This window comes from Sinohyriopsis cumingii, unplaced genomic scaffold (assembly GCF_028554795.1).
Source record: "Sinohyriopsis cumingii isolate HCF-2022 unplaced genomic scaffold, ASM2855479v2 utg002887l, whole genome shotgun sequence".
Classification (NCBI taxonomy): domain Eukaryota; kingdom Metazoa; phylum Mollusca; class Bivalvia; order Unionida; family Unionidae; genus Sinohyriopsis; species Sinohyriopsis cumingii.
Window position 1 is genome coordinate 278039 of NW_028316330.1, and position 15421 is coordinate 293459.

At 34.0% G+C, this 15421-nt stretch overlaps 1 protein-coding gene across 3 annotated transcripts in view; it reads left to right on the forward strand.

The window, feature by feature from the left end:
• Window positions 1-15421, forward strand: part of LOC149769995 (USP6 N-terminal-like protein) — an 84171-nt gene that overhangs the window by 15254 nt on the left and 53496 nt on the right. For all 3 annotated transcript variants that reach the window (XM_089949554.1, XM_089949555.1, XM_089949556.1), the window contains exons 2-3: window positions 3061-3114; window positions 8729-8808. In XM_089949554.1, the coding sequence (XP_089805680.1) occupies window positions 3111-3114; window positions 8729-8808 (84 nt within the window). In that variant the 5' untranslated portion in view covers window positions 3061-3110. The remainder of the gene's footprint in view (window positions 1-3060; window positions 3115-8728; window positions 8809-15421) is intronic.

The window sequence follows — 15421 nt, forward strand, 5'->3', positions numbered from 1 at the left end:
ATGTGCCTGCAGATCAGGGTGTGTGCTGTTCTGTTGATTTTTCCTAACAAAACTGCACAGACCCAGATTGGTGCATTATGTAACAGCAGATGTGGGTCTCTGTAGTTTGCAGTTGGATTCATCTTCTAAGCGAGTATATATGGTATATGTGCACAGTAATTTAAAAAATGTAAACAGCTCCTTGTTTCGGCATAGGTTATGAGTTTGGGGTTTGTTTTATGTAAATTTTAAATAATTCCTAAATTATGAAATTAATGTCTTAGAATTGGTATATGTGATTACCAACCCAAGAGTTAACACGGTCTGAGGGGTGATTCAGGAAGACCCCTGGGTAATGCCCTGAGGTCATTAAATTTTGGCCCATGTGTCTGTTCTGATCACCAAAGACTTAGCCTATCTCCTGGGTAATAACATATAAACTTTTGAGTTTCCCACCCAATAGCAATGCTGGAAATGTTCATACTCGATATGAAAAATCACATTAATACACGTGGCCCAGAGACATATCCCTAACCCTGAGGGGACTTAGCGTCTGGTCTTAACTTGGAAGTCCCCATCATATTAACTAATATATAGAGGACCACCAGTGGGTAATGATTTAATAGTGAGTTTAATATCACATCATTACGCATTTGAGTCTGTTTATCACATAGTTCTTATTTTTATGGAAATATTTTATAGAGAAAGAAAAAATAGGTCTGGTTGCTAGTTGAATTAATGATGGGCAGTTCTATAACCAGTAACATTTAAAAGTTGATTTTTTTTTTTACAAGTTATAATTCAAAGAGCAACTGTACTTCTAAATCAATAGAATGTTTTACACAGCATCATCAGACACCATGGGAATTCCTCTGAAGTCACATATTTGACTTTGTTTTGGGTTATTTAAGTCATATTTATAAGTCTGTTTAAATGAGATTTTTATTATAATGTTTCAACATACGGTGTGTCAGTTGCACTACTAAACATTCTAGTTATTGGATATTCATGTGAGGGATGATTACTAGATGCAGAAGTTCTAGATTAACTTTACTACATTTTTAACTGAATGATTGCATCACATAAGGGCTGATATTGACCTCATGGTCCATCCATGGAAGCTATTGAGATCATCACCCTGTTACAGTATATACATGTTCTGGGAACAAAAGGATGAATTAGAATGTATGCAACTAAAATTGGTCACTGCATGGGTCTGTTCTTCTCACTGGGATTTGACTCTAGGGGCACACATTTTTGGGGTGAGTGGGAGGAAGCTGGATGGCATAGGTATATGTGTTGTGCAGAGATAGCTTGTGTTCACAAAATTGTTTGACTACTTAAATTAAAAATGTGTAGGATATAAAATAAATACAACATATTACAATATGACTAAATCTTAGCTTCTCTGTTAAAGGTAACTATGGTACTCAGGACCATCACAATTTGTCATCAGGGCTCAACATATTTTCATTGGCTAATTATCCTGCAGGGCAGTTGATCTGGAACCTTTACCATTCATGCATCAAGTTTACTTGTCCTACACTGTTCATGATACTGAGTCTACTCAAAATGCTACTTGTCCAATAAAACAAGTATCTTGAGACTGTGATATGCCCTTGCTAAGCCACCACTATTAAAAAAGATATGGATCAATGAATAAACTACTAGGAAACATTTATTTTACTTTGATTTCCCAAGTTTAAACAGTCGTTTCCACATAAGATTCAGATCTTTACATCAGTGGTCTTTTTTTAAGTAAAAATCGCTTTCAATTTTTTTTACTGATGGTCGATTAATTTATTAAACCATTCATTGCATGACATTTTGGGCTATTTTGAGAAGATAATATGAGTATAATTTTAGCATATAAATTATATGTAAGCTATTGAATTATAATATTAGCTTTTCATTCTTACACTTTTCATAAAAAGAATCTAGGATATTGTGATACCTTCCATCAGTCTATCTTTCTACCACCACATTTGCTAAACTGCAGGGAGGGGGTCAGAAATGTAATGACATTATACAATTTTCTTTAGTGAGTATTTTCACAGACATAAAATGTAACAATTTTGCCCAAAAGAGGGGTTTTAAATGTTGGTGGTTTGTATTTTAGTGTTTGCAAGTAAAGAGTTTTTTTTAAATTTTAGCAGGGACAATTGGCGAAATTGCCTACAAATGCCAAAAATGTGTCCATTGAGAGTATGCTGAAATACTCTTTAACTACACAAGACTTTATAATGTCACAAATTTACTATCTATCATTCAACAGGAGAAAGATCACTAGGAACAAATCATACATTTGGATGATGTCATTTAACTGACATGTCTGTCTGTTCCATAAGAAAAAATAATTGGTGTCAAAGTTATTCAGACTTGTTTCATGTGATGAATTAAAATAAAAATACTCTCTAGCATCCATTATGAGCTTGCGTGTTTACAGTTGCCAGGGCCCTGGGTGGCTGAGTGTTTACAATTGCCAGGGCCCTGGGTGGCTGGGTATTTGAGTAGTCCAAGTTGCTCGCCTTTATAGATCACTGATATTTCACCTTTGTCCATGTTGGCTTGAGTCATGGCTGAGGTAAAGTGAATAGTTGTGAAAGATTTTCATGGGTTGGTTGGTGTTCCCAGGTTTTTCTCCACCAAGTATACTGGCTGCCATGTATAGCCAATCATGTGCTGAAAATGGTGTTAAGCTCACCAATAATCACAGTTGCCAGTCAGAGGTCATGGCTTGAAGAGTCTGTAATATTGTCCTTAGGAGTGAATAGGTTACTTTATCCCTTGACCCCTTTGTTTATGATATCAGTGATGGTGATTTAATTGTTTATTAATAAGTTTATTGAAAGTACATGTATTAATGAAGGAAGAAACATTCATTTCATGCACTGTCTAAAGTTTTTTTAATTTTTTTACGAAATGCTGTGGTTAATTTTAGGGTGGGGTGATGTAGTTTGTGGAACATACACAATGAAAAGTATGGGAATTTCAGATGTTGAACCATTCCAGCACTGTTGATCTAGTTTAAATTTAGTTATGTAATAGCAAAGTGCTCATATATCTTTTATTTTTTTCTAGTATGCAGGTGCAACAATGTGAAAGTAATCCTTCAGGAAGACAGTATCATCATGGGTAAGTATAGGAAGCAGAAGATGGGTCAGCTTGTTACATACATCCTAAATGTCTTTGCTGTGCTGTCTGTATATGTATGAGATATCCTCAGTAGATTAATGCATCCATCATTTTATCAGGCAGTTCACAGCATCCATGGTATTAACCAGAAGTCATAGCATTACTGCCATTTAGCAAATTAGAAGTCATAATATCCCATGTAGTAACAAATTAGAAGTCATAGCATCACTGGTATTAAATTAGAAGTCATAATAACACACATATTAACAAATTAGAAGTCATAGCATCACTGGCATTTAACAGATTAGAAGTCACATCATCACTGGCATTTAACAGATTAGAAGTCGCATCATCACTGGCATTTAACAGATTAGAAGTCACATCATCATTGGTATTTAATGGATCAGAAGTCTTTGGTATTATCAAAGTTGAAGTCATAGCATTCCAGGTATTAACTCAGTCAGAAATATCCATGACATTAACCAATTATAACCAATCAGAATTCATATATCTTGGTTATTAACCAGTTAGAAGTTATTGTATCCCTGGTATTTTCAAGTTAGTAATCATAACATCCCAGGTATTACCCAATCTGAAGAATCCCTGACATTAACCAATCACAGTTCATAGCATCCCTGGTATTAACCAATTAGAAATCATACAATCTCAGCTACTAACCAGTTATAAATTGTAGAATCATTGTATTACTAATTAGAAGTCATGACATCCCTGGTATCAAGCAATTAGATGTATCAGTGTCCTTGCAGTCCTGGTATAAACCAATCAGAAATCATTAAAATAGGCAATTTACTCAAAATTAAATGTGTGGTCCCTTTAACTTCAGTGATAAATATCAATCCGAACAGTACTGTTTTGTCTTTGTTATGTTTTGTTTTGGAAATTTATATTTCCCATCAAAAGCATTTCAACATTGTATCCCATTTTCTAAGCTTTTTGTCAGTTTGTCAACTGTTGACTTTGAAAAGTCCAAAACTGAATAGTGGATATGATACTGCTTAACTTAAAAGATGTATCTTTAACTTTTGGATTACCCATATGATGTGTGCATTATGATGTCTCATTTTCTTGATACCTTAATACAGTTATCAAGCTATCAAAGGTATACTGGAAGCATTTTTATTTTCTTTGCCATCTGCATGGGGCATTTAGTTTTTAACTTGATTGAAGCACAAAAATGATTTAATATTTCTTCAAATACCATGAATCATTTTAAATTTGTGCCTTTCATATTTCATGCTTTGGTTAAACAATACATATTTGTGAATCCCTAACTTCGTGGATTTGTCACTTATAATAAAACAAAACATGATAAAATATAGAATGATGATGAATATATCTTGGTTGAAGATTATGCTTAATTCACTTCCACCAATTTCTAATAAAACAGGCTCAGTCCTACTGCAGTAATTAGGTTGATTACTTAAGTTATTCATTTCTAACACTTAGTGTAACTGCAGTAATTAGGTTGATTACTTAAGTTATTCATTTCTAACACTTAGTGTAACTGCAGTAATTAGGTTGATTACTTAAGTTATTCATTTCTAACACTTAGTGTAACTGCAGTAATTAGGTTGATTACTTAAGTTATTCATTTCTAACAGTGTAACTGCAGTGATTTGGTTGATTAGGTTGATTACTTAAGTTATTCATTTCTAACGCTTAGTGTAACTGCAGTGATTAGGTTGATTACTTAAGTTATTCATTTCTAACACGTAGTGTAACTGCAGTAATTAGGTTGATTACTTAAGTTATTCATTTCTAACATGTAATGTAACTGCATTAATTAGGTTGATTACTTAAGTTATTCATTTCTAACAGTGTAACTGCAGTGATTTGGTTGATTAGGTTGATTACTTAAGTTATTCATTTCTAACACTTAGTGTAACTGCAGTGATTAGGTTGATTACTTAAGTTATTCATTTCTAACACGTAGTGTAACTGCAGTAATTAGGTTGATTACTTAAGTTATTCATTTCTAACACTTAGTGTAACTGCAGTAATTAGGTTGATTACTTAAGTTATTCATTTCTAACACTTAGTGTAATTGCAGTGACTAGGTTGATTAAGTTATTCATTTTTAACACTTAGTGTAAATGCAGTGATTTGGTTGATTAGGTTGATTACTTAAGTTATTCATTTCTAACACGTAGTGTAACTGCAGTAAATAGGTTGATTAGGTTGATTACTTAAGTTGTTCATTTCTAACACTTAGTGTAACTGCAGTAAATAGGTTGATTAGGTTGATTACTTAAGTTGTTCATTTCTAACACTTAGTGTAACTGCAGTAAATAGGTTGATTAGGTTGATTACTTAAGTTATTCATTGCTAACACGTAGTGTGTAACTGCAGTAAATAAGTTGATTAGGTTGATTACTTAAGTTATTCATTGCTAACTCATAGTGTAAATGCAGAGATCTGAGTCAAAGACAATGCTGACATCTTTTAGTGTATAAGCAGCAAAGCTTAATTCCAATACATTTGTTTAGATTGCTATTAGGTTTTCATTATTTTTAAAGACCTCTATAAAAACATAAAGCCCATGTCAGTTAGGGATTAGACACTATGTATTAGTATTCTTAAGGACCTTGATAAAAACATAAAGCTCCTGACATTTGGGGCTTAGGGACTAAAGCATGGGCAATGACTGCGAACAGGAAAACAAGCTTTTTAGAAATAAAGTTTTATCTTTTCCATGTGTATGCTTTTATGCCAGAGTTAAGTTTCCACGTGTACCCTACTTTGTCAGAGTTAAGTTTTATCTTTTCCATGTATCAGCTGTTATGTCAGAGTGAAGTTTTATTCTCTCAGCTATCACAATGTCACTAACACAATGGTTAAAGAGCAGGAAACTTGAATTATAATCTGACTGTTGTGGGCCTGTCTGAATGAACCAGATTCTGATTTTATCATAGGAACACACACATCCATGTGACTCATGGCCCCTTTGCCTGTGTGAGCATCATGTGGTGGCTCTCTTATGTTTTCAAAGCACATCATGGTAGAGAGGTTCCTGTCTCATTTAAAGGAAAACAGCAGCATGCCACCATTTGTGCCAGAGAGAATTTGCAATATCCAGATTTATCTTTTGACAAATTCTGCAAGGTAAAACTCAGGTCACTCTTTCATGAGTAGTATTTAGTCCAATTGATTGCTCAGTTAAATGGAATGGTGGACACTAGAGATATACTATCAAATAATATCTTGATCAACCTGAAAACATTCTTTTAAGCCAATAAACTGTAGTGCAAAGTGGAATGATTCCACACATGACAAAGTGGATTGACTCCACCTATGAAAAAGTGGACTGCCTCCACGCAGGACAAACTGGAATGACACCACACAAGATAAAGTGGACTGCCTCAACCCATGAAAAGTAGAATGACTTCACACATGATAAAGTAGAATGACTTCACACATGAAAAAGTGGAATGACTCCACATATGATAAAGTGGAATGACTTCACACATGATAAAGTAGAATGACTTCACGCATGAAAAAGTGGAATAACTTCACACATGATAAAGTGGAATGACTCCACACATGAAAATGTACCACTGCAGATGGACATTATTAAAATGGACATCTAGAAAGCATTTTTATAAAGAGGGATTTTTAAGACATGGGGTGGAATGTATTCTATAAACAGTATCTGTGAATACTTGTACTGAACTCCTAATAGTACGTTATCAGTGAATGCATGTTGAACTCCTAATAGTATGATGTCAGTGAATACATGTAGAACTCATAATAGTACGTTATCAGTGAATGCATGTAGAACTCCTAATAGTATGATATCAGTGAATACATGTAGAACTCATAATAGTATGATATCAGTGAATGCATGTTGAACTCCTAATAGTATGACATCAGTGAATACATGCAGACACCCTAATACAGGGTCCATAGGAATCTTTGAAAAGCCTTGAAAAATGAATTTAGTGAATATATGTAGAATTCCTAATAGTATGTTATCAGTGAATACATGTAGATTTAGTGATAGTATGTTATCAGTGAATACATGTAGAACTCCTAATAGTATGTTATCAGTGAATACTTATAGAACTCCTGATAGTATGGTATTAGTGAATACATGTAGAACTACTAATAGTATGGTATCAGTGAATACATGTAGAACTCATAATAGTATGTTATCAGTGAATGCATGTTGAACTACTAATAGTATGTTATTAGTGAATACTTATAGAACTCCTGATAGTATGGTATTAGTGAATACATGTAGAACTACTAATAGTATGTTATTAGTGAATACATGTAGAACTACTAATAGTATGTTATTAGTGAATACATGTAGAACTACTAATAGTATGTTATTAGTGAATACATGTAGAACTACTAATAGTATGTTATCAGTGAATACATGTAGAACTCATAATAGTACATTATCAGTGAATACATGTAGATGCTCTAATAGTATGTTATCAGTGAATACATGTAGAACTCATAATAGTACATTATCAGTGAATGCATGTAGACCCCCTAATATTATGTTCTCAGTGAATACATGTAGAACTCATAATAGTATGTTATCAGTGAATACATGTAGAACTCCTAATAATATGTTCTCAGTGAATACATGTAGACCTTCTAATAGTATGGTATCAGTGAATACATGTAGAACTCATAATAGTAGTTATCAGTGAATGCATGTCGAACTCATAATAGTATGATATCAGTGAATACATGTAGAACTCATAATAGTAGTTATCAGTGAATGCATGTCGAACTCATAATAGTATGGTATCAGTGAATACCTTTAGAACTCCTAATAGTACATTATCAGTGAATGCATGTAGAACTCTTCATGATGTTTCAACAAAATTGTTTAATAATGTTATGTATATTTGATTTAATTTATATTTGATTTAATTTAATTGTTTGTTGGTTTTAAATTTTATTTTATTCCATTACATGCTATTGTAATGTAATTTTATTTACTGGATTTGATATTTTCCTCATTTGGTAAAATTACATGAATAACCTTGCCAAGTTAGTTTGCTAAAACTGTATCTACCACTATGCTAAGATCAATATATAAAACTACATGTACAACCTTGCCAACTGCAATTAACAAAATGTTTTTAAAACACTTGGTAAGCATTGAAATCCTCATTGACCAGTTGCAAAAAGTCAAACATTTGATCAGATTGAACTTCGTTAATATTGATGCAACATTTGTACAGAGTTTCATTATGCTTTTGGCAAAACTACCATGAGTGATTTTCAAATAAAGGTCGATTCAGATAAGATTCACGTAACATTGTCTTGGAGCAAGCACTGCTTCTTTTCTGTGTTTGTTATAGTAATAGGATCCATGCTGAGATTGGTTTCAATGGCTTTTATACAGTACAACTTCAATAACACTGACTGTGGACTATTAGCTTGTATATAGTAAGACTTTGATAACTTGGACTATGTAACCTGTCAGTCCATAAATATTTTCATTTGCAGAGCGTAACTGTTAAACTGCTCAGGGTATTTAATGCACTCTTTGTACACATTCAAGTCAAGTTACATAGAAGATGCATAATATCTCAAAAGACAATTCTTGTAATTTGTTGTGCTCTCATTTTAGCTGCATTGAGCCTTGATGAATATGAGGAGTTACAGCGGGCAGCCAGGGAAAGAGCTGAAATTGTGACCAAATATGACAAGGTATAAATTACTGTGTATGATTTGTAATGGTTGATTTTCAATAGATTGAAGTGTATTTTTCATATTAATCCAGTTCTAGCTTGAACTGTGTTTTTTTTTTTAAACAGAAAATATATGCTTCATTTCTTCAAGATATATATATATATATATATATATATATATATATATATATATATATATATATATATATATATATATATATATTTATATATATATATATAATACATAATAAATAAATACATACATAAATACATGCATACAACTATACATATAACTGTACATACATACAATTGTACATACATACCCACCCACCTACCTACATGGTGGGTGTCCATAGAACATACATACATACATACATAAATACATACATACATACATGCATACATACATACATAAAACTATACCTACCTACCTACCAATCCACCCACCCACCTATCTACCTACATAGTGGGTGTCCATAGAACGCGACTGCAGTAACAACCAAGTTCGTTAGCTGAAGAAAATGATATATGTGCAAGATAATATACTGTTGATTAAATGAAGACAGGTTAGTCTGAAATATAAATGTATATTGACAACTTATGTTTGTGTAGTACAGTTCATAATCTGTTAAGTACTGTACATGTCTATGAAAAATACATGAATTTGAACATAGATTACAGATAAAATTCATGTATCAGTCACATCCCATTAGAAAACACACATATATAAAAAATGGTAGTCATCATCTGATTTATATCCAATTGTCATTAAACAATTCACTAGAATATTGTCACCAGTAGCATGTGGCAACAGTTGTTTATGTGCTACATATATATTTACTTAAATTGGAAAAGATTTTGGTCAGCTGGAGACAGATATCATCTTGCCAAGCTACCCATGGATGAGGCTATTCATAGGGAAATGAAAACGTGAGCAAATTAAAAGTTCAGAAAACATCTTTGTGAGATACCCCATCTTCAGTTAACTTGATGGCCAGATATCTATGCTTTCAAAAAATTGGACATTTAATTTGTGTTTTATGCTGCTATTGGTAGTGATCATGAGCATAAACTTTTTTTCTGTAAAAAGGAAACTTTCACAGCACAATAATCATGTTCCAGTCACTTTGGAAGATGCAACAATCAATGAGATTCCATTACTTTTATGTAAGTTTTGTGCCGACTTCCTTTGATGAAAAGTTCTTTGTATTTATTGAAGATTGTAGTCATATTTCTTTGTCAAAGGGTGCATGTGTTATTGAAGTCACTGCTAAATATATATATATATATATATATATATGACATTCCTGTGCAGCATATCGATGTGATACACTGCTTTTTACCATCAGCCTACAGTATCATATCAATATCTTTAGAAAGTCTGTCATTTGTAGGCTGGTGCCATTTTGTATGTGTTGATATATTGGTTGTATTTCCATTATGCAGATTACAAACAGACATAGACATAAAATCAGTTCCTATGTCATTCTCATCCATGTCAAGGTAACATATAGACTATATGTTGGTTGTCAGTGATTGTAATTCAGCCTTTCAGTCCTCTCCATTGTCCTATGTCATTCTCATCCATGACAAGGTAACATATAGACTATATGTTGGTTGTCAGTGATTGTAATTCAGCCTTTCAGTCCTCTCCATTGTCCTATGTCATTCTCATCCATGACAAGGTAACATATAGACTATATGTTGGTTGTCAGTGATTGTAATTCAGCCTTTCAGTCCTCTCCATTGTCCTATGTCATTCTCATCCATGTCAAGGTAACATATAGACTATATGTTGGTTGTCAGTGATTGTAATTCAGCCTTTCAGTCTTCTCCATTGTCCTATGTCATTCTCATCCATGTCAAGGTAACATATAGACTATATGTTGGTTGTCAGTGATTGTAATTCAACCTTTCAGTCCTCTCCATTGTCCTATGTCATTCTCATCCATGTCAAGGTAACATATAGACTATATGTTGGTTGTCAGTGATTGTAATTCAGCCTTTCAGTCCTCTCCATTTTCCTATGTCATTCTCATCCATGTCAAGGTAACATATAGACTATATGTTGGTTGTCAGTGATTGTAATTCAGCCTTTCAGTCCTCTCCATTGTCCTATGTCATTCTCATCCATGTCAAGGTAACATATAGACTATATGTTGGTTGTCTGTGATTGTAATTCAGCCTTTCAGTCCTCTCCATTGTCCTATGTCATTCTCATCCATGACAAGGTAACATATAGACTATATGTTGGTTGTCAGTGATTGTAATTCAGCCTTTCAGTCTTCTCCATTGTCCTATGTCATTCTCATCCATGTCAAGGTAACATATAGACTATATGTTTTTTGTCAGTGATTGTAATTCAGCCTTTCAGTCCTCTCCATTGTCCTATGTCATTCTCATCCATGACAAGGTAACATATAGACTATATGTTGGTTGTCAGTGATTGTAATTCAGCCTTTCAGTCCTCTCCATTGTCCTATGTCATTCTCGTCCATGTCAAGGTAACATATAGACTATATGTTGGTTGTCCGTGATTGTAATTTAGCCTTTCAGTCCTCTCCATTGTCCTATGTCATTCTCATCCATGTCAAGGTAACATATAGACTATATGTTGGTTGTCAGTGATTGTAATTCAGCCTTTCAGTCCTCTCCATTGTCCTATGTCATTCTCATCCATGTCAAGGTAACATATAGACTATATGTTGGTTGTCTGTGATTGTAATTCAGCCTTTCAGTCCTCTCCATTGTCCTATGTCATTCTCATCCATGACAAGGTAACATATAGACTATATGTTGGTTGTCAGTGATTGTAATTCAGCCTTTCAGTCCTCTCCATTGTCCTATGTCATTCTCATCCATGTCAAGGTAACGTATAGACTATATGTTGGTTGTCAGTGATTGTAATTCAGCCTTTCAGTCCTCTCCATTGTCCTATGTCATTCTCATCCATGTCAAGGTAACATATAGACTATATGTTGGTTGTCAGTGATTGTAATTCAGCCTTTCAGTCCTCTCCATTGTCCTATGTCATTCTCATCCATGTCAAGGTAACATATAGACTATATGTTGGTTGTCAGTGATTGTAATTCAGCCTTTCAGTCCTCTCCATTGTCCTATGTCATTCTCATCCATGTCAAGGTAACATATAGACTATATGTTGGTTGTCAGTGATTGTAATTCAGCCTTTCAGTCCTCTCCATTGTCCTATGTCATTCTCATCCATGTCAAGGTAACATATAGACTATATGTTGGTTGTCAGTGATTGTAATTCAGCCTTTCAGTCCTCTCCATTGTCCTATGTCATTCTCATCCATGTCAAGGTAACATATAGACTATATGTTGGTTGTCTGTGATTGTAATTCAGCCTTTCAGTCCTCTCCATTGTCCTATGTCATTCTCATCCATGTCAAGGTAACATATAGACTATATGTTGGTTGTCAGTGATTGTAATTCAGCCTTTCAGTCTTCTCCATTGTCCTATGTCATTCTCATCCATGTCAAGGTAACATATAGACTATATGTTGGTTGTCAGTGATTGTAATTCAGCCTTTCAGTCCTCTCCATTGTCCTATGTCATTCTCATCCATGACAAGGTAACATATAGACTATATGTTGGTTGTCAGTGATTGTAATTCAGCCTTTCAGTCCTCTCCATTGTCCTATGTCATTCTCATCCATGTCAAGGTAACATATAGACTATATGCTGGTTGTCAGTGATTGTAATTCAGCCTTTCAGTCCTCTCCATTGTCCTATGTCATTCTCATCCATGACAAGGTAACATATAGACTATATGTTGGTTGTCAGTGATTGTAATTCAGCCTTTCAGTCCTCTCCATTGTCCTATGTCATTCTCATCCATGTCAAGGTAACATATAGACTATATGTTGGTTGTCAGTGATTGTAATTCAGCCTTTCAGTCCTCTCCATTGTCCTATGTCATTCTCATCCATGTCAAGGTAACATATAGACTATATGTTGGTTGTCAGTGATTGTAATTCAGCCTTTCAGTCCTCTCCATTGTCCTATGTCATTCTCATCCATGTCAAGGTAACATATAGACTATATGTTGGTTGTCAGTGATTGTAATTCAGCCTTTCAGTCCTCTCCATTGTCCTATGTCATTCTCATCCATGTCAAGGTAACATATAGACTATATGTTGGTTGTCAGTGATTGTAATTCAGCCTTTCAGTCCTCTCCATTGTCCTATGTCATTCTCATCCATGTCAAGGTAACATATAGACTATATGTTGGTTGTCTGTGATTGTAATTCAGCCTTTCAGTCCTCTCCATTGTCCTATGTCATTCTCATCCATGACAAGGTAACATATAGACTATATGTTGGTTGTCAGTGATTGTAATTCAGCCTTTCAGTCTTCTCCATTGTCCTATGTCATTCTCATCCATGTCAAGGTAACATATAGACTATATGTTGGTTGTCAGTGATTGTAATTCAGCCTTTCAGTCCTCTCCATTGTCCTATGTCATTCTCATCCATGTCAAGGTAACATATAGACTATATGTTGGTTGTCAGTGATTGTAATTCAGCCTTTCAGTCCTCTCCATTGTCCTATGTCATTCTCCATGTCAAGGTAACATATAGACTATATGTTGGTTGTCAGTGATTGTAATTCAGCCTTTCAGTCCTCTCCATTGTCCTATGTCATTCTCATCCATGACAAGGTAACATATAGACTATATGTTGGTTGTCAGTGATTGTAATTCAGCCTTTCAGTCCTCTCCATTGTCCTATGTCATTCTCATCCATGACAAGGTAACATATAGACTATATGTTGGTTGTCAGTGATTGTAATTCAGCCTTTCAGTCCTCTCCATTTTATTGGATTTAGAACTCGTCTTGGTCACTTCACCCTTTTTTTTTGCATGAGTGCTTTAAAAACATTACACCCCTCCCATTATAACTTAGCAGGATTCAAAAACAAGTCGCACTATAAGTAAGGGCATGAGTTACTGTGAAACCTAAAAATAGTTAAGAAATGGATGCAATCCCTTCTGGACCTTGAGAAAGTTGGGTGGAGGCAATGGGGCTGTTTAATGGCTGAATACTCATTTTATAACTGCGCTGGGAATAATTGTCAGTAAAGATATGTTTCAAATGAAGTTTGTATAAATTAATTTATTTTCAAGATACCCAACTTCTGAAAGATTCTTTACAACAATATTCCAAGTGGTTTTAACAACCATCATGCATATGGCGCTGCTTTTTACCATCACCATCAGAATTTGATTTTCTTTTTTTTTTTTTTGTTTATTTTTCTATTAGTAAAATATTGATGCCATGATTTCATTGCAAGCAGTAGTGAAACATCTTTTGATACTTGAGGAAATCTCTGAATGCCTCTTAAGGAATTTAAATTCGCTAGAAACTCTGGAACTTGTTTTTCTATAAGGAATTTTATCTGTAAAACAGAATTTGTATTCACCAAATACTAATTTCACTTGTTTACCTTTGATCACATTGTAAATGAATAGGCTAGTGTAAGGTAGTTTAATTATATTGCTTTCATGTTTACAACAGTGTTTGATTGATTAAATGAAATGAGTTGACCTGACACATGACTTAACTACTAACACCTTACACAGGTATGATTTGCATGCCTTGTAACTTTCCTTGCATTGCACCTTTTTTATTTCATTGGATCCAAAACATGTAATTAATGTGATAAAAAACAGATTTGCTTTAAATTGAGTGTAACAGTGCTGCCATTACTTCCAAAGTTGGAAATAAAACAATCTGCACTTAATTGGGTTAGCACAGGAATGCTCGCTGACATAACTGTGATGGTAAAATGACAATATTCACATTGGAATGCAAGAGGGCATATTTCATAAATCATGATTACACTGATACACATTTGGAGACAGTACAAGAGGGTATATTTCATAAATCATGATTATACTGATACACATTTGGATACAGTACAAGAGGATATATTTCATAAATCATGATTACACTGAGTCACATTTGGATGCAAGAGGGCATATTCATAAATCATGATTACACTGGTACACATTGGGATACAATACAAGAGGGCATATTTCATAAATCATGATTACACTGAGATACATTTGGATGCAAGAGGGCATATTTCATAAATCATGATTACACTGATACACACTGGGATACAATACAAGAGGGCAGATTTCATAAATCATGATCACACTGATACACACTGATATATAATTTCTATATGATTCAGTATTTTTTCTGTGATGATTAAAAAAATTGTTCTTTAATTTACTTCTTACAAAAGGAGCCAACAGTAGGATACTTGTGGAGACAATATATGCATACAGAATGCCCAGAATTTGTTGGAAATTAAAATCTCTGAACTTATGAGAGTCAACAGTGTTCCACATTATTTTTTGCTATAAGTTGAGTTCAGACTATGAACAACTTTCAAACTTGTATTGTTAATGGTGGGACCATAAGTGGGGCTGTTTAAAGTAACAAGCCATGTCAGATGGCTTTATACAATAAACACCTTTCCCTAGCTGAAATCAATATCTTTTTTATGCAAATCCTTGTCAGTATTTTGTAATATTTTTGACAGCGATCAATGCCTTGATTTAAGTAAACATCCACTGAAAGCAGGTCCTTATTAGGAA